Here is a 26523-nt window from a genome sequence, read left to right as displayed (position 1 = left end):
TTTAAAGTGACATTTCAGTGAGTTGAGCTGCAGGTCAGCGCAACGGAAGATTCCTAAGATGGCTGAGAGGCGCTCTATGCGAGTTTCAAATATTGGTGAAAAGACGATGACTTCGTCCAAGTAGCAGGAACAGGTGGACCATTTGAATCCTCTGAGCAGGGAGTCCATCATTCGTTCGAAGGTGGTTGGAGCATTACAAAGGCCGAAGGGCATGACCTTGAACTGATATAGGCCATCAGGGGTGATGAATGCCATCTTTTCACGGTCCATTTCATCTACCTCTATCTGCCAGTAGCCGGAACGAAGGTCTATGGAGGAAAAATAGTAGGACCCATAGAGGCAATCAAGCGCATCATCTATTCAAGGCAGAGGGTAGACGTCTTTTTTGGTAATTTTGTTTAGGTGTCGATAATCCACGCAGAAACGCCATGCACCGTCTTTCTTGCGGACTAACACTACAGGAGAAGCCCAACGACTGCAGGATGGCTCAATGATGTCTTTGGCGAGCATTTTGTCGACGTCACTTTGGATAATGTGACGCTCGGCCGCCGACACCCGATATCGACGCCTATGAATAGGATGCTCATTACCAGTGTTTATGCGGTGGGTCATACCAGTAGCTTTCCCCAACGGACGGCCGCTGAGGTCAAAAACGTCAATGTAGGACAGCAGAACTCGGTAGATCTCATCAGTCTGCTGCGGCGTTAAGTTGGAAGCGATCATCGACGTAATAGCGCTGTTGGAGCAAGTGTTGAGCGTTGGGGTCAGAAGGAGCGGCCATCGCTAAAACATCTACCGCATTGTCATCTAAGGTGCAGAGCAACGCCAAAGAGATTTTTCTGACAGTGTATCGCAGTTGTTGTTCCCGCACCCTTCTACGCATGCCCATTTTTCTCATTTTTCGCCTATATATGTACATCACTCCAATATTAAATCTTTGTTGAAAGTCAGCGCTCTTTTCTGTCCTTGTTTTTTCGCTTCTGTAGTTACGAAGTAACTACTTGTAGGTTGTGCTGTTCCCGAATTCAGCAAAGAGATTCCTTGTGGCAGAACTTGAGGTGTCAAGCTAAAATTGACAACTGGGAGGCACGTAAAATTTTCTGCGACAGACAGAATGGTGTGCGGTAATGTAATGCCGCGGTTTCTGAGGACATCGGTGATAGGGGTCAGAACATAGTCACCGTCGAGAACTGGTGGTATTGAGACGAGCTCTATGTATGTGCCTGTGGAGGGAGGGGCACGTGTCCCGTTGTGCAGAGGCAACTCGGCCGTTGTGCAAGAGGTTCTGTTGCGAACAAGTGTAGACTGAGCGTGCTGGTCGAACAGTCTATGAGGGCAGAATGAGCAGACAGGAAGTCGGGGCCTAAGGTTACGTCATGGGACCATTTATCAAGGACGGTGAAGAGAACAACTGTGTGTCGATCCGCAATACTCACACAAGCAGAGCACATTCCAACGATAGATACTATTCCGCCATCCACAACACGGACGAACTGAGTGGTCGCAGGTGTGAGAACCTTCTTGAGCTTGCAACGAAAATCACTCGTCATCACGGAAAGTTGAGCACCGGTGTCGACAAGAGCAGTGACACGTACTCCGTCTACTTGTACGTCTATAAGGTTCCGTTTTGTCGGTATTGTCAAGAAAGGATTTTCGGTCAGTCCGAGCGATGCAGCGCCACCTCCGGGGGCTGCAACACTTAGTTTTCCATCGGGGAACCTTGTGGGAAGGCGAGCGAAGACGGTCGGCGGGGCTGTGGAGAACGAGACTGGCGACGTTGGGGGGATGGAGAGCGGGAGTAGCGGTGTTCAGTAGCAGGTGCCTAGGCAAAATGGTCGAGGCTGGTCTCAAGGCGATAGGCAGGACGTGCATAGATGGGACGAGAGGAGGTTTGTGCAGGAGGACCCCAGCGACTTCTGCAATAGCGAGAAATGTGCCCAATTCGGTGACACGAGAAGCAGATCGGCTTGTCATCGTGTGTTCGCCATCCGGACGGATTACGAAACGTTGAGGGAGAGCGGGTCGGGAAGGGACGTGCAGGCGTGTATTGGGGCTGGTAGTCGGTGCGGGGGTGCGGTGAGATAAAGTGAATTCCCAAGCTGGCGATTTCCTGCCGGACGACTGCTTGAATGAGAGGCAACGTAATTGTAGGAGAGGGGTCAGGGGACGTTGGTCCCACCTTAGCTGGAGCAGCCGCTTCAAGTTCCCGCCTGACCGTTCGCGACAAGTTGTCACAGGTGTCTGGTGGATGATATTGTCAAGACGTCAAAACAGAGGTCTTGCCGCAGAGATTGAGACACCAGAAGAGGTCGGTTCTTTTAATAGAATGCGCAAGAGAGTTCTTTTTTTTTTTCATCCATTTCCTTGTACTTCATGGCACATGCACAACTGCCATTGTCTTTCTTTTTGACAAGCACGTGACATTTGCCCCCCTCCGAAAGAGGCATCGTCCCGATGCGCAACTTAGGCACTCTACCAGGCGTATGAAGTGGTCGCGTCAACTGGATAAATACGGTTTCATACGCATGACGTGTACGACTTCGGGTAAATGCTTTTGGCGCTTACAACTGTAGTCAGTGTTGGGAACAACTTCATAGTTCACATCGTTCAAGCGTCGAGTGACGCTGTATGGGCCAAAGTACCGTCTTAGCAGTTTTTCCGACAGTCCACGTCGAAGTATCGGAATCCAGACCCAGACCTTGTCGCCTGGTGTGAAGCTTATAAACTTGTGTCGGGGGTTGTACCGTTGTGCATCTTTATGCTGTTGATGACAGATGCGCACACGCGCGAGCTGTCTGGCTTCCTCGGCGCGCTGAGTGAACTCTTCGGCGTCTACATGGATGTTGTCAAACTCATGCGGCAACATGACGTCCAACGTTGTCGTGACTTCGCGACCATAGATCAGCCTGAACGGCGTCATTCCAGTGGTTTCTTGTCGAGCGGTATTATAGGCAAAGGTCACGTACAGCAATATCTTATCCCAGTTTTTATGTTCCGTGTCAACGTACATGCTGATCATATCTGTGAGGGTCCTATTGAGGCGCTCCGTCAGTCCGTTTGTCTGCGGATGGTATGCAGTTGTTCTCCGGTGAGCTGTATTGCTGAGTCTGAGAACTGACGCCAAAAGCTCTGCGGTGAAGGCAGGTCCTCTGTCTGTGATCACTGCTGTCGGAGCGCCATGCCGAAGGAAGATGTTTTTAATGAAGAACTGAGCGGCTTCTGCTGCTGTGACGCGCTGCATAGCTTTAGTCTCCGCATAACGGGAGAGGTAATCGGTGGCCACGATTATCCATCTGTTCCCTGTTGTGGAAGTTATAAAGGGACTCAGGAAATCCATTCCAATCTAGGTGAACGGCTTCGCTGGTGCTTCGACTGGATCTAAAAGACCGGCTGGCTTGCTGGGAGGTGCTTTGCGTCTTTGGCAGTCGGTGCAAGTTCGCACGTGATGGTTAACAGCAGCGGGTAACTTTGGCCAGTAGTACTTGCATCGTAGTCGGCACAATGTTCGGGTGTAGCCTAGATGACCAGAAGTTGCTTCATCATGGCACACTTCCATAATTTCTTTTCGAAAAGAAGCAGGCACGACAAGCAAGTGCGGGTTGCCAGTTGGTAAGAAGTTTTTCTCATAGAGAACATCGTTTCGCAAGCAAAAAGATGGCAGTCCTCTGGCAAATAATCGCGGCACATCCTTGCGTCGTACTTCTAAATATTCAATGAGTGGTAACAGCTCGGGGTCACTGCGCTGCTCCTGTGCAATAGTGGCCGTGTTGACAACTCCCAAGAATGCCGCGTCAATGTTTTCGACATCAAGAGCGACAGTCTCCACTGGCGACCATGAGAGACAGTCGGCGTCGGTGTGCTGCTTCACAAATTTATAGGCGATGGTCACGTCGAACTTTTGAAGCTTTAGGCTCTAGCGCGCCTAACAGCCAGATGGATCTTTCAGGTTGGTGAGCCAGCACAAAGAGTGATGGTCGCTAACAACCTTGAAGGAGCGGCCGTACAAATATGGACAAAATTCGATGACCGCCCACACCACGGCCAGACACTCCTTCTCGGTGGTTGAGTAGTTCTCCTCGGTGCGAGAGAGAGTTCTGCTGGTGTAGACTATTAATTACTCTTTCACAGCCGTCTTGCCACTTCACCAGAACGGCACCCAGACCTACATTGCTGGCGTCAGTGTGAAGTGCTGTAGGGGCTTCCTGGTCGAAGTGTGCGAGAACTGGAGGTGTTTGCAGGCGTTGTCGTAGTTCATTGAATGCCAATTGCTTTTGTTCACCCCAAAAGAAGGGGACGTCCTCACATGTGAGTTGTGTCAATGGCGCCGCAATAGACGAAAAGTCCTCGAAAAATCGCCGGTAATAGGCGCACAACCCTAAGAAGCATCTTATGGCCTTTTTGTCGCGTGGTGCAGGAAATTGCGCAACGGCGTCTATTTTGGCTGGGTCAAGTCGAACACCCTCGTGACTGACGACGTGGCCTAGGAAGCTGAGTTCGTTAGCACGAAAATGGCATTTTTCCGGTTTTAAAGTAAGGCCGGCCGAACATATGGCTTGGAGGACGGTGAATAAGCGGCTGAGATGTTCCTCAAATGTTGCTGAGAATACAACATCGTCCAGATAGACCAAGCATGTTTGCCACTTCAAGCCTGATAGTACGGTGTCCATCAAACGCTGAAAAGTGGTTGGCGCCGAGCACAACCCAAAAGGAAGCACCTTAAATTCGTATAGACCATCGGGCGTCACGAAGGCTGTTTTTTCACGATCTCTTTCGTTGACTTCTATCTGCCAGTAGCCGCTTCGGAGGTCCATTGAAGAGAAATAGCGCGCATGACGCAGCTGATCGAGTGAATTGTCTATGCGGGGCAGTGGATAGACGTCTTTCTTTGTGACTTGGTTCAACTTGCGATAATCAATACAAAAGCGCAAGCTGCCGTCTTTTTTCTTGACCAAAACCACGGGGGACGCCCAAGGACTTTTCGAAGGTTGTATGACGTCATCTGCGAGCATCTTGTGTACTTGCTTCTGAATCTCCTCGCGCTCTTTCGAAGCCACATGGTAGGGGTTCTGCCGAATCGGTCGCGTGTTGTCTTCAGTAATAATGCGGTGCTTGGTCAATGGTGTTTGCTGGACCTTTGACGTACGCGAAAAGCAGTCTTCAAATCGGTGTATAAGTTCAAGCAGGCGCTTTCTATCAGAGGGCGGTAGCGTAGAGCAGATGTCCACCGACAAAGTTGTCGAGGCGGGGACCCGCGTCATCTGGTTGCAAGGTAAAACAATCCCCGGCTTGGTCTACATCGTCGTAGTAGGCAATTGCGGTACCCTTCTGGATTTGACGGCGCTCGTTGCTGAAGTTTGTGAGGAGCACTTCTGCCTGTTCACCAGTAAGCGCCAGGACGCCCCTCGCGATGGAAATACCTTGTGTGAACAAAAGAGCGACTATGTGCTCGGCTATCACATCTTTATAGCGAGGACACCCACTTGACACCGCACAGGGCAGCAGGATCTCGGTGGGAGTGTGACATCGTCGGCTATTCACAAACGGCCACGTGGTTCTTCACTGCTGCTGTCGGCAAAAGGATGTGTGAAAATGTCACCATACATTGAGGGATGTTGATAACAGTGCCATGATCTTGAAGAAAATCCATGCCCAAAATTAACTCTTCACGGCAGTCTGGCAACAGGACGAAAGTGGCCACGAAGCTAGAATCCCCGATGCGAAGTCTAGTGGTGCATTTACCCATGGGAGTCATCAGCTGACCACCAGCACTCCTTATGTGCGGCCCTGTCCACGGTGTCTTGACCTTTCTAAGGCGGTCGGCGAGCTCTTGTCGCATGATTGAGAAGTCGGCGCCAGTGTCGACCAGTGCTGTAACGTGATGTCCGTCAATGAGAACGCTCAGATCGGCACGTACAACTTCATCGGCATTAGTATTCGTCGACGTATTCGTCGTCGCAGTGGTCATACCTTGTTGCGATGATTGGGGGAACTTTTCAGTGTCTCGACCATTGGCAACCTTGCCCTCTGAGGTCGCGTCAGTTAGTTTCCTCGGCACTTGCTAGGCGAACGGCCTCTGGTGACGTCCGCCTAGCTCTGAGGGAAGTCACGGTGACGCGCAGGTGATGGAAATCGCCAGCGACGCGGTGGGGTTGCTTGGGCAGGCGATAGTTGATCAGCATCGTGGGCACGACGGTCTTCGGAGCGGAAAGAAGCGGGACGAGAAAAGTTCCCGAACCCGGAATCGCCATGACGGCAATAGCGGGCAATCTGACCGGGTTCTCCGCAGCGGAAGCAAATAGGTCGACGGTCGGCCATGCGCCATAAGTCAGTTCGGCAAACTTGTGGTCGTCTCGTAGAATCCCGTTGCCACCAAGGTACGGCAGCGGGTCGTGGCTGGAAGGGCGGCACCACAAATGTCGGTGGAGGGCGACGGACCACATCAGCGTAGCTCACTGGATGTGGCTCAGGACTTGGCGCAGGTGGTGTAATAGCTTGCCTCAACTCCTGGCGGACGATTTCGGCAACAGATGCGACTGGCGGTTGAGCAAGGGGAACGTAGAGGGCCCGAAGTTCCTCACGCAGTATTTCCCTAATCATTTGTCGCAGGGAACTTTCGCATATGGCAGTGTTCTGAGCTGCAGCACTTACTGCTGTGTGGTTCTGCAGGTGGTCAAAGTGTTGGTGTCGTTGCTGCAGTGCGCGCTCGATGACAGTCGCCTCTCTTATGAATTCATCTACTGTGGTAGGTGGATTTCGTACGAGGCCCGCAAACACTTGTTCTTTAACACCCTGCATTAGGTGATGCACCTTCTTCGCCTCGGGCATGTCAGGGTCAGCTCGTTGGAACAGACGGATCATACCCTCTGCGTACATGGCGGCTGTTTCATTGGGTTTTTGCAGGCGGGCCTCAATCACTTGCTGTGCGCGATCCCGTCAGTCCGAGTTCAAATTGTAGCGAGGAGCTTTCGACGGAAGTCTTCCCAAGATTGGAATGTAGCCTCGCGGTTCTCATACCACGTGCGAGCGCTATCTTCTAGTGCGAAATATGCACGGCCAAGTTTGTGCTGTTCGCTCCAGTGGTTGGATACAGCGACCCATTTGAACTGTTCGAGCCAGTCCTCGACATCCTCGTACTCTTCCCCACGGAAAACTTCTGGAACGCGAGGATGTTCAAGAGTTACCTGCGAGGGAGCTGCCGTGCTGGAAAGAGGCGGAACAGGTGTGGACTCGGGACTTAGGCTTAGTAGGCGCCGACTGAATCGGTGCACTGGAGTCGTGACGAGGGGCTGAGTATCTGGACTAGATGAACGGGTCCGAGCAAGACTGTCCTGCGTCAGGTTGTAGGCTCCAGCACCTCCACCAGTGTCAAGACGTCAGAACAGAGGTCTTGCCGCAAAGATTGAGACACCAGAAGCAGGTCGGTTCTTTTAATAAAACGCGAAAGAGATTTATTTTTCATCCATTTCTTTGTACTTCATGGCACATGCACAACTGCCATTGTCTTTCTTTTTGACAAGCGCGTGACAATATGTGTCGAGACACGAGGACGTGGCAGTGGTGTTCGGAAGGCGCTGCAACTGATGGGAGATGCGCCTGCTTTTAGCTTGTTGGAACCGGCGGCATTCTTGAATGATCAAATCAACAGATGATACATTGTTGAATACCAACAAGTTGAACGCATCGTTGGCAATACCCTTTGCAATTTTTTCTGGTTCCGACATGTTTTCATTAGCATGGCGGCATAGTGAGAGGACAGCCTGAATGTAACCGATGTAGGGTTCCGTGGAAGATTGTGCACGAGTCGACAACTCATTTTTCGCAGCTTCACGATGACCAGAGATGTTGCCAAAAAGCTCACAGATCTTTTCCTTGAAGCTGTCCCAGCTTGTTATGTCATGCTCGTGGTTCTCAAACCAAACACGAGAGGTTCTGTCGAGATAAAAGATGACGTTTGCGAGCATAAAAGTGGAATCCCACCTGTAAGTGGCGCTGGCGCGTTCGTTGAAGTGTAGCCACTGGTCGACGTCGGAACCCTCCCTGCTCGAAAACACGCCGGGGTCTTTGAGCACGGGAAGCATCACGAAAGTTGTTGCGGGCGCCTGGTTTACAGGCCGGGCAGAAGGGCGGGCGACTGGAGAGGATGTAGCCGAGTCTTGAGTGGTCATGTTGTAAGCCGCGAGGGAGCGTCCACTTCGGAGTTCAGTGGCGAGGACGGGGATCGCAGAACTCCACCAAATATGTTACAAGAAGGAGACCGACTCGGGGGGTAGTCACCGATGTATTTGCAGCCGGTTAAGGGAGCAGCGCCAGCCACACAGATTAGCTCGCGCCAGTCTATCTGCTTTGTCTTCTTCACCTCCATGCACATGCGCGTAGCAATATCAACCGCTCTCTCAGAACCCTTCCCCCAGTGTATTCACACTGACTGCGATCCACGACCAAGCGAGAGAGAGAGTTAGAGAGAGGGGTCATTAGCCAACCCGCGAGTGCTTTGAAGACAACGCTGCTAGTAGCCTCCGCAGTCACCCCTGAAGAAGGAACCAAGTCAATTCCGAAACGTCGGGTTTCTTCCAAACTTTTGGTTTGAGTGTAAATCATCTCCCAGTTTCATACCCAACCAGACAGACTTCTGTGGAATGTTTAATTTCAAGATAGAGACATTTACAACTTGGACGAGGCAGTATTCTTTTACAAACTATTGCCAAAGCGCACGTGCACTACACAGGGCGGAACCTCCTCAGGATGTAAACAAAGCAGTGAACGGATGATAGTGCTGTTCCGGACTAACGCAACGGGGGACAACAAGCTTCCTTTGCCGATACTGGGGAAGGTGGCGAAACCCCGGTCTACTAGCGGACTTCGATTGTCGGCTTGCTTGAAGGTCCCGACAAGGAAGATGAGCCGCTAAAGTAACAGACTCGTGAAATATCAACAGTGGCACAAATGCAGGAAAGCTTCTGTCTGTTGTGTAATAGAGTGGAGTGTGCGGGCGGCAACCACGACCTTGTAATTAGCCTGAACGAACTGGAGCAGGCACTCTTCGCGCCCAGCCGAAGCATCCGACAAAGCCAGCTGACACACTTTTTTTGTGCATGAATAAAGGTTTGTTTCATTGAATACCACTTCTGCGAAGTTGTCATAGCTAATCAAGCTGTACTTGCTGAGCTTTTACGGGGCAGTCGCATATATCAAATTACCGCTTATAGCGAATTTTTTTTTGTCCTGCTGACTTCGTTATACTGAGGGTTTACTGCATTTGAACACCCTTAGTTGTAACCAATAATGTGGCACCATTGCACCTTAAGAAACACGGAAAACTTGACATTGCACCAGAGTTCATTGTCATAAGCTATCTGTGGCTAAAACCAATATCTCCAGAGATATGGTTCATTGAGCGGCTGCTTTGTCATGTTATCTTTTATGGGCTGCTGATGGGGCATTGATAGTTGTTTGCTGTCACAGAAATTTTATTGTGTTGGTTATTTTAGCAAGCTTTGATGGGGTTAACCTGCACCTGGTTCCGCAAGAGAGATGCTGATACTCATCTCAGCTGTTGAAGCGGTTCCAAAAAAGTTGCAGTTCTGGCACAAGGCCAAAGAAATGAGGGAAATAGCAACACGTCGACAGTCTTAAGACGTATGGCTAGGAGATTTTGGAAATGTAGTGAACACGGTCAGTAGTGCTCGTATTGACAGTAATGCAGTAACCCCTGTATCTAAGCAGGTGGTGTTGTGAGTAGGTGTCTGCATGATGTCCGACAGGAGGCGAAGTCCAAGTTCAGCATCGAGAAACGCAACTAGCCACTGTTTTTCACATCGAAGTACATTTGCGTTGAACTCTCCAGTGACTATCACCGGCACATTTTGTAGTCACACCGCACGGAAGTTGTGTATCAAGAAGTTTATGATGTCAGTCTGCAAGGTTCCTGGTGAGATGCACACTGTTGCAACGACGAAGCTGGCGATGTTTTCATAGAGCAAACTTTACCACAAGTCGTCTGGGGTTGCGAGTTGAGTTTGTCCGTCTAAAGTGATAACGGCGCTGCGCATTAGGATGAGAACCGAATGCACAGGCACGATAGGACCAGCAACTTCTCGAATAGTCCTGGACTTTATGCGAGCAATTTTCGCTGTCGCTTCTGAGTGAAAGTGCAGCCAGAGGCGTCTTGGAATTCCCCTTTTATCCAACTGTATGTGCTTCAGTGAATCCACCCCTCCATTAAACAAGCCAACACACACATCAATGTTTAGGGAAACCTTGTATGGCTCGTCCAAAAAAAAAATTGGCAAATCCCACGTACAGTTCGAATCGATGATATGCGAAGCACAATTGCAGAAGGTTCATATGTTCCTTTAAAATCACCACAGCGTTACGAGGCACATAGATGTAGTACACAGTAAACACAAGTGGAAATGTTATGCGTACTCGGGTATCTGGACAAGATGCAAGTACCGTATTTACTCGCATAATGAAGCCACCTTTAAATCTCGTGTAATGGCTTTGCTTGTTCTGGCCCAAAAAATGCACAAAAATTTTTTTTTGTAGTGAGAAGCTCTTTTTGCTGCCTCCCGTAATGAAAGCACGTGAATCGATGCCGAGGTGTCGTCCAGCCGCTTGGTTCCCATGCTACAGCGCATGCTGTTTGTAATTCGCCGTGTAGCTAGCGATCCGGCCGAACGCACCTTGCACAGCAAGTGTCCTAAGAAAGTTCACAATGACAAACCCGCAAACAAAAACACGGCATCTAATGGTGGCACACAAACCTTGCGGTAGAAGTTGCAGGTGCACGACGCACCGTTGTCGCGGTTCCACTTCACATGGGCTTCAAGATGGCGGGTGCATGGTCTGTTTTTATGCCGTGAGCCCACCATTTTGGAGGCAACACACTGTTTTAGTTTGTTTTTGTGCCGCTGTGCTTGCATGGTGCTATCAGCAAAGAGGTTTCTCCTGCTTTCGACAGATGGCGTTTTGCCGCAAAAGGCGCGACTTTCAAATTTTGATTGACGTCGTCTACGCTCGCGCTGCTCGCAACTGTTTAGCATGGTTGCTAAACTATGTTTTGACTTTTATTGCATTGTTATTTTGTGGTATAAAGGCTCCATTTAACATTGTATTGATCATCATTGGCACTGGCTGTTATGTCGAAATAAAATGAACAAATACATTAAAAAAAGTTTTTTTTCAAAGGACCAAGGTGGGGGATGGGTTCATGTGCGAGTGGGTTTAATACATGAGTAAATACGGTATGTTGTTAGAGTCGCGCAAATACGTTTGCAATAACAGCCCCAGCAGGGGTACACATGTAAATTATGCCATACATGACTTCCATGGCATGATTATCACGTTTGCGCCTGGCATTTGGGTTCGTCATCCATTCACGTCACGTAATAACAAATTTGGTATATGTGAAGCTAGCGAAATGGTCGTGAGCGCATCGTAGGCATGGTATATAGTCAAGTTTCTTCATGACACGAATATCATGATTATCATATTTGCACCAGTCATATACCTTCGTAATCTATTCACGTCATGGAACACCCAATTTGGTATGCGTGAAGCTAGCGAAAGGGCCGCAAGCGCACTATGAGCATAGCATGTAGTCATGTTTTACATGACATACATGTCATGATTATCATGTTAGAATGTGTCATTACCTTCGTCATCCGTTCATGTCATGTAATACCAAGTTTTATATATGTTAAGCTGGCGAAATGGCCGCAAGCGCATCATGAGCTTTAGCATATATAGTCATGTTCTTACATGACACGCATGTCGTGGTTTCCACGTTAGGGCCCCGTCACTTATGTTCCCCACGCAGTCATGTCATACCATACCAGCTTTGCGATATGTCATGTGAAGGAAACCTCCACCAGAGCAGCAAGATCCTGACATGTAAGTCATTACATTCATGACATGCATGTCATTATTTTCTTGTTATGACTAGCCACCTATATTTGTCATACAGTGATGTTATGCCACAAAAATTTTGTTATAGGCAAGGCAGGCACGCATGCTCAAAATCGTCGAAGTTCGCTAAGAAATGCTTTGCATTTAAGAAGTACACATCCTTTGTTCAAAAATGTTTCTTTCAAGTCCATTGACATTAAGGCAGTGGTAAATGGTGTATATACATAGCTTGCCTTTAGTGATATGGCAGTATGAGCAGGGCAGCCTAGTGGTTAACACAGCGTGCTGAGGAGCGAGGGATCGCTAGTTCGAATACCTGTTAGGTTGCCGTGGAACTTTTTCTTCTGATTTATTTTTCTTTGTGCGTTTCATTTGAACATATATATGCATAAAAATACATATCCGGGGAAATTATAAGGACGATCAAAATCAGCCGAGAGTGCCCATATAATTACTGTCCCAATAAAATGGTGGGTGTATGGTGTTGGCCTTGATGCACGTATTGTCAGGTGTCATTGAAGGGCTGTCCCTGGGCGTTGTGCCGTACCTGGTGTTCTTGGTGGTGCCTGTTCTGGGCCGCATGAGCGATCAGGATGAAGCTGTCCGGCTCATGGCCACCCACTGCTTTGCTGCCTTGGTTCGCCTGATGCCCCTCGATGTGAGTACGCACAACTGAATGTTTTCAATTTGTCAAATGCATGTGGCACTAGGCTGGTTGACATATCTGTTTGATTCAGTGCGAGCATTTAACAGCACAGCTTTAATTGGTAAACACCTCAAAAGGTGACAACGTATCTGAATTTGAGCTTTCCAGCAGCATAACGGCAGCTGTTCATGTGCCAGGTGTCACAACCACGCCGGTAGTAACGTCACACATTTGCCTTACTTGGTGCAAAACTGAAATTCCTCTTAATTGCTGACTTCATAGGTGCCGTTCTTAATATGCAACATTATTGTACCTTGTGGCTCTCATGTGGGAGAGAAAAGAAACAATAAAAAATTAAGACTGAGGAAGCAAAGTTGTTTTATTAGCCAAATAACACACTGACAATATGCACAAAAAAACTTGGCCGAAGCAATTGTGAGACAACTGTTCATGAGCACAACGGCATAATAGTTCGAAAAGTCACGTTGCCCAATCCTCGAAAACCACTGCAGCGAAACAGCAGGTTTGAAAATATAGCTTTGGCAGCCGTAGGGTACAGTGTCTCGTTGTTCAGCTTTGTCACGTTCATCGTCACCAAAATCGAGGGCACTCTGGCCGTGTGCCAGCGAAAGCAGTCAGCAGTCACAGGATCGGCTATCTGCACATAGTGTGAGCTAGTTGATCTCTGAAATGTCGCACCAGTAAACAGCACATAAAAAATGAATAAACTAGCTACTTAAGATGCGTACGAAACCACCACTGTAAAGGGAACGATGCCTCGTTCACCTGGAAATGCACCGAACCAAAAAACACACCGATGAACGCAAGCTCCGATGGCGAACTGCCTGGATACGCCCCTACCCATTTATAGCCTTGACGAAAAATTGAGGCAATCAACCATTTAGCCAGGTGTGAGATACACAGTAAAGTAAGTTTATGGCTAATTTTGACATATATAATATAATGACGATTTGAAGAAACAATTATATAAAGTTTTCAATTTTGGTTGTTTGTCCCCTCCTCGCCTAGTCGCGCTTCAATCGTCGGTGGGCGTTGAGGCCTGTGGCAATGTGTTTCCGACACTTTTCGTTCCAAGTTTCGCAATTCATGTAATTTGGCCATGGAGCAACCATGACAACAATAGCGAACATATGACGCACACGACGGCTCACACTTGGCACACCACCAACACGACCACGTGCACAATGTCGACCAGAAAAACAAACGCCCAAAAAATAAAAACTACATACCGGTGTGTTGATGACCTTCATAAGGCTGACAGGAAAAGAAAAGTTTTGCTGTTTTGCTAGCCAAAGAAGATCACACATGGCCTCCAAAACTAGAGGATTGTGCACGTTTTCAATCTTGGAGGCCATGCAACTAGCCACTGCAAGCCAAACTCGACCAAGCCAACGAAAAATCCAACATGGCTGTTTTCAAAATCGAGTTGCCTAGCTCAAAACAAACGGTTTAGTCCGGAAAATCAAACATTGGAATATAAGATTGTCCAAAAAATTAGTTGTGAAGCTTGCATTAGGGCAATGGGAAGCTTGACGGTGCATTAGTGAAGCCCAAAATATCCAGAAAGTTAGAATCTTTGGAGTTCGAAAAATTTTTCGGCCACTATAGAATATATTGGTTTCCAATTAGTTCACACTTTCGTGACTGCAAGAAATTTGGCTGTTTATAGGTAGTCCAGGAAAGGTAATTTTTTATGGCACGCAAAGTGTTCGATGTTAATGTTTATGGTAGCAAATTGTACAACAAGGTGTTGAGTTTCAAACAAGGTCAGTTTGAAACCACAAGTTTTTTTAACAATATGACGAAAAAAATTATCATATGAAAAGAATTGCAACGTAAACAAAAAAAAATTTATGAAACAATCAATACTGCTTCTAGCAGGCAAAGTTTAAAAAAATTCGAAATATAAGTTTTAAACACAAGGAACTCACACAGCTATCCTCTAAAAACAAGTGCTCCAAATGCACAAGTTTTGATGTACACGGAATAATATTACATGTGGGGTCCTTCATGCCACCGTGTGAAGCAGTTTCACGACCGAATGCCAAACCACGCACGCCAAGAGCTTTTCGCTTACCGGTATAGACATTGAACCCCGTTTTGAATCTACAAAAACCCACAATTTGTAACCTCCTTTGACCACTTTATCCCACAGATATTGCGGGATCCTAGAGCCTCCTGTTGATTTTACCATCCTCTCGTCGACGGAGGGGTTTTAACTCGGTTGGAAAAAGAGTGTGGATGAATCGTTGATATGCTGAAGCCACGAAGACATGCGGTGAAGCTTGCCATATGCAAAGCGACGGTCGTTATCTCTGAATTCGAGACACTCAGGAAGGCAAGCAATGCCTTGAACCTTTTTCTGGGCATCACACTTGAAGGGAGGAGTCTTGAAAATAATTTTCATGTACTCCAGTAGCAATGCAGGCGTGGTACTTGCACGATTCTCATGTACACTAGAAGCCAAATGAGCTTGAACATTTCTTATTTGGTAACTTCCCTCTAAGAACCATCCCTGTCAGTGGAGGTGGGCTTCTCAAGAATATGCATCCAAGAATATTTATTTGTGCTTCTGCATAGCTCTCCAATAGCTTCAGCAGTAAAAAGAAAAAGTCAAGCTCTCACGAAGTGCCGTGCGGCACTACGGAGCACAGTACCATGATTCACTCCCGGCTGCCTCCACAGACGAAACTGCACTCTCTGCGCTGCCACCGGCAAATGGTACCGCCTGAAGGAAGGGGACACCCTGCAAATATGATCTCTAACCTTCAGAACAGATCGGATCAACTTATACCGATGCGCGCTGGCGATAAAGCAGCCCGAGCACTAAGCTAAACTCACCCGCGGACGACCACTAATGTTCCCGGGCGGTTTGCTCAATTCTCGTCGTACGTCTGAGCTAAAGTCAGAAGTGTTGATGGCGTCTTCCGAGCCTGAGCTGGTGCTGCCATGTGAAGATTCCAGCCCAGATGCAGGTGAATCTTCCGAAATTCGCCATTTTCGTGGAGCGGTCACACGCGATGTCGACGCCATCATTTAAACTATGCAGGATAACCTACACGTATAGAAAGGTGCTTTTTAAAATCTTTGCGTGGGGGAAAAAAAAGAAACAGAAACAAAACTGATGAAATACTTCTTTTTTTACACGTTAGATAGCTTCAATATCCACTAGTGCTCGGAACGGGGCAAATATTGAAGTGGAAAACTTTAAAAGCGTACTATCGATGGGGGATAGGTGCGGTCATGAAAGTGTTAACCATCTTAACGCAAATGGTCATCCAATTCAAGTGAACAGGTACGTTAGGTATGTTAGTGGTGTAACGCAACTTAACGTGTAGAGTAGTTCCCATGCATCATTTACTGCACCCGTGCAGCGCAACCGCTGCAGTCGCAAGCCAGCACTGGGTAGTGTAACAAACGAAATCTGCAAAAGGTGTTAATTATGCAACACTTACAGTGGTTTAAAAGTAAATTACTTGCCTCCATTGTAAAGAAACAGAGCTGGATCTACAGATTATGCCAACATGAATACTGCAAGAACGCTGGTTGTAAAACACGCCAGTAAACCTGGTGACCTGTGTCTGTTATGGCTGGCTGACATGTTAACAAAGAATCGCGGTCCAATCGCAATGACCGTACCACAGTGCATGCACCAAAGAACTATACAAAATGTTCTAATGAGAAATTATCTCCTTTTTTAAAGCTTATTTTGACCTTACTTTATCACCACCAGGGGAAATTTTTTAGAAGTGTTTTCGTACTAAATTAACGCAGTCGCTTTCTCACTGTGTTCTCGTATGAATGAAGTGAAAGAGATGTGAAGAGATATGAATGAAATGAAAGAGATGTGAAGGGATGTACAATCAAGGGCTTGTTTTTCTTTGTTAGGTGCAATACTATTGTGACCTAAAAGATAATCTCGTCAAGGAAAGTATAGGGAATGGTATTAGAAGTAATTCTAACGTAAGTACGAAGAAAAGTGGATGAAAAGTTGACACATCGTGGGCAGGGACTGAAGGTCTATGAACTGAGCTACTAAGGGGGCTACCTTCCCCCCATCCACTTAATGGGGTATATATATGCTTTGAAAGTGGGTGCGTCAATGAGTTCTGCCTGTAGCCGTGATGGTGAGTGTAGAACACTCTTTCATCTTCCTGTTTTGGCATTACATAGCATGTGACATGTTCATGTCTATTACCTGCAAACGTAGCTTTTCCCTGGTTTACGAACCAGCTTCAGCGACTTGATAACAAAAAGAAAAAACCGTACCGGCAGGCCAAACTGAATGGATTAGCGAGTATATATGCGAAATGCATGACGCGCGAAAAGGAATATCGAGCACTGCTTAAATCCACTTGTTGCAATTTTTTTTCTCATCACTTGACATCCCTTTTCAAAAAATGATCCTTGTCGATTCTGGCAAGTTGTGAACCCAATAAGCGGTCAGATGAGCCCTAATGGTGATTCCATACCTGACTCACAATGCGCTCTAATTCTCAATGACACGTTTGTAATTGTCTTCACTTGTGAAAATGTAAACTCACTGTCTACATTCAGGCAATTGAAGTGGATCACTATGCACGAGGTTGTCGTCAGTGAGCCTGGTGCTTTATCTCTTCTAATGAAACCTGAAACGTGATTTAGTTTCAACTATTCAGGTTCTGATAACAAAATATTAAGAAACACTTCGCAAAGTATATGCTCAATGTTAACAGCCTTATTTTCCCAATCGCTAACAAGCGGTTGCATCCCTGATGACTGGTGCATAGCCAAAAACATACTCATCTTCAAATAGGTAGATCGTGCTTCTCCTCTTAATTATCGTCCAATCTCATTGACTTTGTACCTGTAAATTACTCGAGCATGCGGAAGTCATCACCTACATTGAAGATCAAAGTGAAACGGGGTTTATTGGCACAAGTAGTACTTGCAGGTCTATTGATGCGGAAAGCGGGCGGCAGCAACGGACTCAGGAATCACAGCACTCAGGGCAAACGCTTGCGCTTGGCTCCTCTCGCTAAAGGCGTGACCCACTGCGGCACATAATCTTCTTCCTCTCTACAATACCCCGGTGACGAAGACGAGCCATCCTGGCAAGTCAAGGTGACGAAAGTAGGAGTGGGTCGTGATAGGGCTTGAGATGACTAACGTGGACAGTCTCACGAACAAGGCGTTGCCTGTCTGTAGATGGCGTGACCGGCTCGATCACGTATGTTACATGAGATCGACGTTCGACCACGCGATAAGGACCGGGAAACTTGGGGCCAAACTTAGAGGACAGACCTGGGGAGTGGAAGGGCAGTCGGAGCAAGACGAGCGAGTCCACGGCAAAAGTCTCGACTTGCTGGTCGCGGTCGTGGCGGTCTTTTTCGAGTGCTTGCTTGTCCGAGGTGAATGATCGGGCCAACTGACGACACTCTTCAGCGGGGTGCACAATTTCAGAGAGAGGGTTGAACTCTGAGACGTCTGGACGATACGGCAAAATGGTGTCGAGGGTGGAGCATGGCTCACGCCCATATAAAAGAAAGAAAGGCGAGAAGCCTGTGGTTGACTGCGTCGCGGTGTTGTACGCACAAGTCACAAATGGAAGAATAACATCCCAGTTCGATTGGTCGGAACTGACATACATGGCGAACATGTCTCCTAGTGTTCGGTTGAAGCGCTCAGACCGTTGGTCTGCGGGTGGTAGGCTGTAGATGTGCGGTGCACCGTGCGGCATGCCCGAAGGAGTTGTTGTACAACTTCGGATAAAAAAACACGCCCTCGATCACTCAGCAGTTCACGTGGTGCCCCGTGACGCAGTACGAAGCGTCGCAAGACGAAATTGGCTACGTCACGTGCACCAGCCGTAGGTAGTGGAGCTGTTTCAGCATACCTCGTCAGATGGTCGACCGCGACAATGATCCATTGATTTCCAGTGGCAGTGTACAGAAGGGACCATATAAATCGATTCCAACGCGGTCGAAAGGGCGTGCCGGACACGGTAGAGGCTGTAATAATCCGGGTGAATGGGCCGCTGTCTTTCGTCGTTGGCATAATGAACAGGACCGAATGTATTTTTGTACAAAGGTGTACATACCACACCAGTAGTAACGCTGGCGGATCCGGTGATATGTTTTTAACACACCAGCATGAGCATGTTGTGGGTTGGCATGAAAATACGCACAGATATCAGATCGCATGTGGCGTGGTATAACCAAGAGCCATTTACGGCCATCCGCATGGTAGTTTCTGCGGTATAGTTGCGCATCCCATATCGAAATGTGTGGCTTGGCGGCGAAGAGCTCGTGGGTACGCAGACGATGAGGAGTCGGGAACAATGTTGAGGAGAGATTTTATTCACGGGTCTTTCGGCTGTTCAGACGATATGCTTGAGACGGAAATGGGAGCGATGGGAAAGTTGGCATCCGAATGCAGGTCTGCGCTGGATCTCACTGGTGATCGTGAGAGGGCGTCCGCATCAGAGTGTTTTCATCCTGAGCGGTAGACGACACGAATGTCGAATTCTTGTAGGCGAAGAGCCCAACGTCCAAGGCGACTTGAAGGATCTTTTAGCGACGCCAACCAACAAAGTGCGTAGTGGTCTGTCACAACGTCGAAACTCTGTCCGTACAAGTAAGGACGAAACTTGCTCGATGCCCAAACGATTGGGAGGCATTCTTTTTCAGTTACAGAGTAGTTCATTTTCGCTTTCGTGAGTGCGCGGCTTGCATATGCGACGACGTACTCTGGAATACCGGGCTTTCGTTGCGCGAGTACGGCTCCCAGACTAACGTCGCTGGCGTCTGTGTGCACTTCAGTGGGGGCACTTGGATCGTAATGGCATAAAATGGGTGCTGACGTAAGCAGGCGGCGCAGTGCAAGGAAGGCTTCGTCACATGCCGGGGTCCAGTTAGAAAGATTAGCTGGACCATTCAGTAGTTGTGTAAGTGGGGCTATTATTGATGCAAAGTTGTGTACGAAACGGCGAAAATACGAGCACAAGCCGATGAAGCTCCTAAGTTCTTTGAGTGAAGTCGGCTTCGGAAAGTTGGCTACGGCTCGAAGTTTGTCCGGGTCGGGGCAGATTCCATCCTTTGGCACAACGTGACCAAGTATAGTAAGTTGGCGAGCCCGGAAGCGGCACTTCTTTAGGCATTATTTTAAACCACCAGCACGGTTTTCGCAGGGGCAACTCATGCGACACCCAACTCGCCGGCTTTATTAACGACGATCATGAACTGATAGACGCCGGTTTTCGAGTTTACACCATATTTTTTTATTTTTCAAAGGCATTTGATCGCGTTCCACACTAGAGGATGTAGCTCAAACTTTCCCGACTTAACATTCACTTTCAAATAATCGCATGGATCACAAATTTTCTCTCTTCATGAATTCAGTTTGCATTGATTAACGATTCTGACTCATGTTTTGTTGATGTATCATCTGGAGTTCCTCAGAGCAGTGTGCTTGGACCTTTACTTTTTCTAATATACATTAATGATTTACCCAGTTGCGTAACGTCACAAGTTGAATTATTTGCTGTTGATTGTGTGCTTAACAGACGAGTAACACGTCAATCAGATTTCCAATTTTTACAGACCGATTTAGATGCAGTAAAAGCATGGTGTTCAGACTGGTTAATGCCATTGAACATTTCAAAAACTAACCTCATGTCTTTTACTAATAAGCAATGCATACCAACTACCTACTCCCTTGATAACAGTACCATTGAACTCGCCACCACATACAAATACCTTGGCATCAATCTCCAGTCAAACTTACCATGAATCAACCACATGTATGACCATACCAAATGGTCATCTAATTCAAGTGAACAGGTACTCAACACTACGAGCCTTTTTAACAACGAAAATGGATCATACAAAGCGGGTTTCGTAGAACAGCTCTCATTTTCTGTTGTCAAGGATATTCTTAGTCAAACTTTCTCTCTTCACGATTCAGTTTGCATCAATTAACGGCTCTGACTCATGTTTTGCTGATGTATCGTCTGGAGTTCCTCAGAGCAGTGTGCTTGGACCTTTATTTTTTCTAATATATATTGATTTACCCAGTTGCGTGACGTCACTAGTCAGATTATTTGCCGTTCATTGTGTGCTTTACCGACGAGTAACATGTCAATCAGATTGCCAATTTTTACAGACTGATTTAGATGCCGTAAAAGCATGGTGTTCAGACTGGTTAATGGCATTGAATGCCACAAAATTGCTAACCATCTTAACGCAAATGGCCATCCAGTTCAAGTGAACAGGTACTCAACACAACGAGCCTTTCTAACACAAGAATAGTTAGGCGAAAATGTATCGTACAATGCGAGTTTCGTTGAACAGCTCTAATTTTCTGTTGTCAAGGGTATTCATAGTCAAACTGCTGCCGGTTCTGCTGCAGCTTCTGAAAACGAGGTCGCTGATATATTCTTGTTGCTCAGGGTTCATCTGGGGCCAACAACAAATATATATTATCAATATTATAGAAGCCCTGCTGAACTGTGCAGTACAATAATTTTTTTCTGATTATTCACATTACAGTAGCGTGACCTCATTAAAAAAGAAAGCTTGGTTGATGAACCTAGCAGTTAGCCAAAAATTTCTCGATTAACACTGTTTCATAAACTTTATCATGATCATTCTCTTCAAGATGAATTGTTTCAGTCACCACTAGCTCTCTTCTCCCGTCGTGATAATGCATATGATCACGACATACATATAAACTGCCAGTCTTCACATTATGCTAATTCATTTTTGCCATGCACAATAACCGAGTGGAACACATTACCATCAGACATTGCCATGGAACACAATCTTAGCAAATTTCAGGATCTTCTTCATGCTCAACTTACCACCTAATCATAGTATGTTATTTTCCTTTTCTTGTCATTTGAGGTGGCTTTCTGGTGAACCTGGTTGCTGTATCCTTATGTTTGTATTTGAAAATGGTTTTGTTACATTTGCTTTTCTCTGTTTCTTTTACGGAAAAAAAAATCCAACTTCTGAAATGCTTAACAAAATTATGTCTATCCCTCCAATGTAATACTCTCATTATGAGGGCCTTTTAGGGTCCTTTTGAAATAAATAAATAACTTATAAGCTGACAGCTCATAAATAATCCCGGATTTTTCATCGCAACCTTTCATCTTTTCTTTCTTACAATTTTTTGGATTAGGACATTTGTGGGTGACTGGATGCCCATGTAACACTCTGGTCGTCTTGCGGAACATAACTAGTCTAAACTGACATTCAAGCAGTTGCCTTTCATGCTGCTGTTCCTTTAGTATAGCCTGCTTATTGTGCTTGTTTTGAGCATTGTCAAAAAAACCTTCTCCTCGTTCATTCTATCTATCTCTGCACTTTGGCAGAGGTTCGTCAATGGTGGTCACAGATTTTATGTGCTTTGATGATAGATTGAGAGGATACTGGGAGGCTCTGCAAACATTAATCACAAACAAGAAAACAACACTCATTAAAGTAACAACCAATAGTGAACAATTTTACAAAAAGTACTCTAAACAAATCCCAAAAATGAACTAACAAGGTTGTGGTGTTTTCACTACAACTGGACACTATGACCTCGCGGTCATGACGTCCCCGAACGGAACATACTAGAAAGTGTTGTTGGCCTAGTTAGTTCATTCTGAAACAATATTCGCATTCTTGGGAGGAGCGAAAAACACTGTGGCACATCAACTTTTGAACGCGTATTTTATCAGTGTTAAACAAGATGTGGGAAAAAGTATTTTAACTCCAACCAAGGTAAAGTATGTGAAGACACGTGAAAACCCAATGTTTTTGAACCGACTTGGCTCCTTCCTTGGGGAGGACTGTGGCTACATTGCAGCGGCATCTTAAAGGGGGACATGGAACCCGATAGTAAAGTATATTAGTATTAGGCCTAGAGGCATGATTTTTTCAGAGAATATTCGGCTTTGTACACTGATCGAAAATATGTAATTACATCTTCTTTACATTAATCTAAAAAAAGTTACAACTATTCTTATTTGATGAATTCGGGATGTGACTTGCATAAAAAGTAATGCATCAAAAGAGGTCTAATTGAACTGTATATTGCTGCATATTCAAATAGTGCAAATATGCAATTTCATGCTAGTATCTAAATTTTATCCAAAGTTATGAAGTTTTTAAGTCGCGGTCTCTTATCTTTGAATTTTCACTGGTGATTTATGGAAAGTTTCAAAGATTTACAATGTCTTCAAACATTTGATCAAGGTTTTCTTGCACACTTCAGTACCCTAGCATCTAAACAAAAAAAAAAAATCAAGAAAATTGAATTAGTATTAGCGACACAGTGCTCATCCCAAAATTCAAAACTTGCATAAATCTGTATTTGAGAAAAATGCAAAAAACTGAAAAAGTTGTGAAAATGAAAATTTCATGCATGAAAGCCACAGCACTTGTATTCATAATCACTCAGAAAGCCCCTGCGGAGTAATCTGAATCAGGCTCTTGCTTGTGCTTCTTTGCGGCTGCCTGGAACGCCGCTGAAGATGCACGTTTCCTCTCCGAGCCGACAGCACGGTGATAGTCTTTCTCAACCGCTTGCAGGTTACCTGTGCGTGTTTGATCTAGCTGCAGTTCACGCAGAATAAGCGAACTAGATTCCTTGTTTCCTAAGTTGAAATGCATAACAGCTAACAATGACGCGTTCTTGTCCTTCAGTGAGAGGCTCCAAATGACCAAATGCAAGGCCTCATTCACATTCTGCGTCTTCCCTCAGGTGCATCTCTGCAGGAGGTTCTTGTCGGACAAGCGTTCATAAACAGGACGCAATGCATTGCTCACAGCCTCTGCCAAATTGTACTTGCTTTTTGGGATGGGCTCATTTCTTGCCATAGCTGGATTATGCTCGCACCAAGACTCGGGGCCGTTTGTACAGAAGCTGTGGTTTGATTTGTCGCCAGTGGATGTCACATAATGATACGTAGCCCACACAGCCTTGTGCATCTTATCCACATTCCCAGAATGGGATTTTAAAGCCCAGCCATAATAACTTGTCAATTTTGTGATAAGGTCACCCGTGAGGCGGCCCTTGCCACTGATGCGCTCGCTGCTGTCCTCTTTGTGCTTCTGCACGAGGTTCCGAAGCGGCGTTCCCATGCGTTTCTGCACATTGTTCAAGCAATCTTCTTTTTCAACATTTATGAAACCGTACACCTTGGCTTTTTTGACCGCACTGTACGACCGGATGTCACCATCACAAAGCATGGCGGTGTACCTGAGGCCATGAAGCGAAAGGGAGCGCTGAAATAAATTCATTGCTGCCTCTACTTCCATTTTTCCAGCCTTGCATGAGGTATTTTTCTGGCATAAATGTTTGGATTTCCAGAGTATTCTGGGCTCTCGTGTTTTGGGCCACATTCACAGCCGAGGCAAAAATTAGAAAGCACAACATAGTCTAGCACATAACCTGAAAAAACTTCTATCACAATGGCTAGTCCGATGTGAGAGGTGTGTCCTCTTGTGTGCCAGCTTCCATCAAAAGAGCCGGCAATATTTCCGGGGTTGCCGAAATGGAGGTCCTTGTAGAGGCACTTTACCACTGTGGAACGCTTAGTCAAATGTTCGGCACAAGCTCTCGTTGCTGCTGGATGAAGATTCATTTTTAAGTACTTTTTGTACGTTTTCGTGTGAAGGCCCCGATGTGAAACACCGATAGCGGCAAAGATGTCATTCAGAGCTGTCTGACTATTCCCAGTGCTCTGAACAGCACGTGCCGTGCGAACGTTAATTTCGAATGGGTTGCAGTTACTGCTGCCACCAACCCGTCGCGAGCTCCATTTCGAACCAACTTCTCCGCAGTTGCAGCAGTGAAGCTTCAGCTTAACGGCTACGCCGTATTCATGCCCGTCGTGTTCGATGGTCAACTGACCACGGCACACTCGGCAAGCAGAATGTTCGTTTAGCAAACTGTTCATGATATAGAGGTCAACCATGGTATACGTCAGGGCCGATGAACTTTCGGTGCCGCGCTGACTCGCGAGAACACTCATTTTGTGATCAGTTGCCGAGAATGAGGAAAATTCTGCTGCTTTTTGCTAGGTGCGACGCTCAATGAGTTCTCGGTCAGTCAATGTCAAAAATGTCGTGTCTATCCTCGCAGCTCAATCGGGCATACTTGAAGTACTGCAGGCAGCGGTCACAGTTGCCGCCACGCTTTCTTTCGCTGCGAGATCTGCTGCAGCAGCATTCTCTGCTGTCTTAATCACAAGCGGCGGCATTGTTTCCTGGCGCCTTGTTGAAGTATCACCGCAATCAGCTGATTCTGATGGCACCGTGGTCGCCGTCGCGATCGCTTGTGTTGCAACGCCGCTTCGTCGAGGAATCTGTAGCGCTCTTCCACCGAGGTCTGCAGACATCTTCGTCAGCAGTGGCGATGATTTATGGCACTCTGAGCGCGTGTCGCCACTGGTAGAAGTTGTAGCGATCGAAGACTACCTTTGTGTCGGGCTGCTGCATCGCAGTGACTACCGGTCTCCTGTCCCGCTTGGCTGTGCCGATGTAGTTTGCGCTGGTTGCGATGACTCCTTGGGCTGCATAGCACATTTTTTCTATCACTTGCCGAATTTGTGAAGTGTACGGAACTTTCGAGCATGGTTCGGCATCTCGATTTCGATCGCAAAACTACAAAACTTTCGAAATAGCGGTGACAATGCGCGTGTTTGAGATTGCGTGCGCCTGATCACTCGTGTTGTTAGTCCCCGAGCTCCAATCACAAGCTGCTGTTCACTCACCTGACTGCTATGGACCAATGATACCGCACGGTTTTGTCGCTTGTTTTTGCCTGGTAGCACAGACAGGCTGCAGCATTGAAGGTTCGTTCCTGGCCGGAAAGCGAGCTCAACAGAAGCTCTTTCAAACGAGACTAAGATATCCGCAATTCGACGAGTGGTTAGCGCACGGAGGAACTTCTTCCGTGGGTTAGCGCGATCCTAGCAACGCAAAAGGGGGCTGTTTTCGGCGATTTCGTAAGCGAAACCAAGTGCTGGGAGGAATAAACACTACATTTTTTGGCTCAAGGACGTGTCCTTTGGAATTAATTTTTTGCTGGCAGGTGCGGGGTGATATGAAGATAACGAAAATCACCAAACTGAAAAATCGATTTTTTTGCCGTTTTTTCGTCGCCAAGACCCGTGTCCCTCCTTAAAAGCACTCGGGCCGCAGTTGATGACCCTATGTTTTGCTGCGAAGCGTAGTCCGTGTGCATACACCGGCGGAAGGGTTGGAAAGGAACGATTGATGTTTTGGGCCGTTCGCTGTATATGCATGACTCGAGTACTACAGTAGTAATCTTCTCCTCCAGTTAGTCTCGCTTTCCAAGGTGGTCATTTTGTTGAAATTCATCTTATGGTCAAACGTCTCACAACGTTTGGCGACAGCGCTGCGCTCTTTGTTCAACTTCCAGACGTTGTAGATGTGTTGTTCGAGTTGTTTCAGTAGGTTTTTTGTCTCCGTAATATACAAGGAGGGGCACTCGACGCGCAGAATTTTGTAAACGACGCCAGCATCTTTGTGAATTGTTGGGTGGCCTTTCAAGGAGGGGGAGGAGGCAGCCCAGCATGCATGAAGGCGCACCTCTTCTTTTTTTACGATCCGGGCCATCGCCTTTCTGGTTTCTTTGACATATGGGACCGGTACGTATTTCAGGGAGCTGCCAATTAATGCTGATTGGGGTTTGTGTAGCCTCTCTTGCTCTACGCGACGGGTCACAGACTGAATGAAGTTTTTTTGGGTGTGCATTTTTTCTGAGGTCCGCAATCACGCAAGCCTCTTCTTTCCTGCACTACGTGTCATCGGAACATGTGTTCTTGGCTCTCTGAAGTAACGTGGCCTCAACCGTGTCCTTGTGTGTGGCGGGACAAGATGAACCATATTGAAGGTATCAGCCGGTGCATGTCAGTTTCCTGCGAATGGAGAACTCCAAGACAGTCTTGACAC

General features: G+C 46.8%; 1 protein-coding gene across 9 annotated transcripts in view; it reads left to right on the top strand.

Annotated features, from left to right (window-relative positions):
• Positions 1-26523, top strand: part of Hel89B (histone acetyltransferase 1) — a 913881-nt gene that overhangs the window by 584892 nt on the left and 302466 nt on the right. For all 9 annotated transcript variants that reach the window (XR_012888773.1, XR_012888774.1, XM_037419311.2 and 6 more), the window contains one exon: positions 12417-12565. Coding sequence is in view for 7 of the 9 variants with exons in the window: in XM_037419311.2 (XP_037275208.2) it covers positions 12417-12565 (149 nt within the window). In the remaining 2 variants the exon portion in view is untranslated. The remainder of the gene's footprint in view (positions 1-12416; positions 12566-26523) is intronic.

Source organism: Rhipicephalus microplus, unplaced genomic scaffold (genome assembly GCF_043290135.1).
Source record: "Rhipicephalus microplus isolate Deutch F79 unplaced genomic scaffold, USDA_Rmic scaffold_16, whole genome shotgun sequence".
NCBI lineage: Eukaryota > Metazoa > Arthropoda > Arachnida > Ixodida > Ixodidae > Rhipicephalus > Rhipicephalus microplus.
Note: the sequence above shows the minus strand (reverse complement) of the source record. Positions and strands in the feature narration are given on the sequence as shown.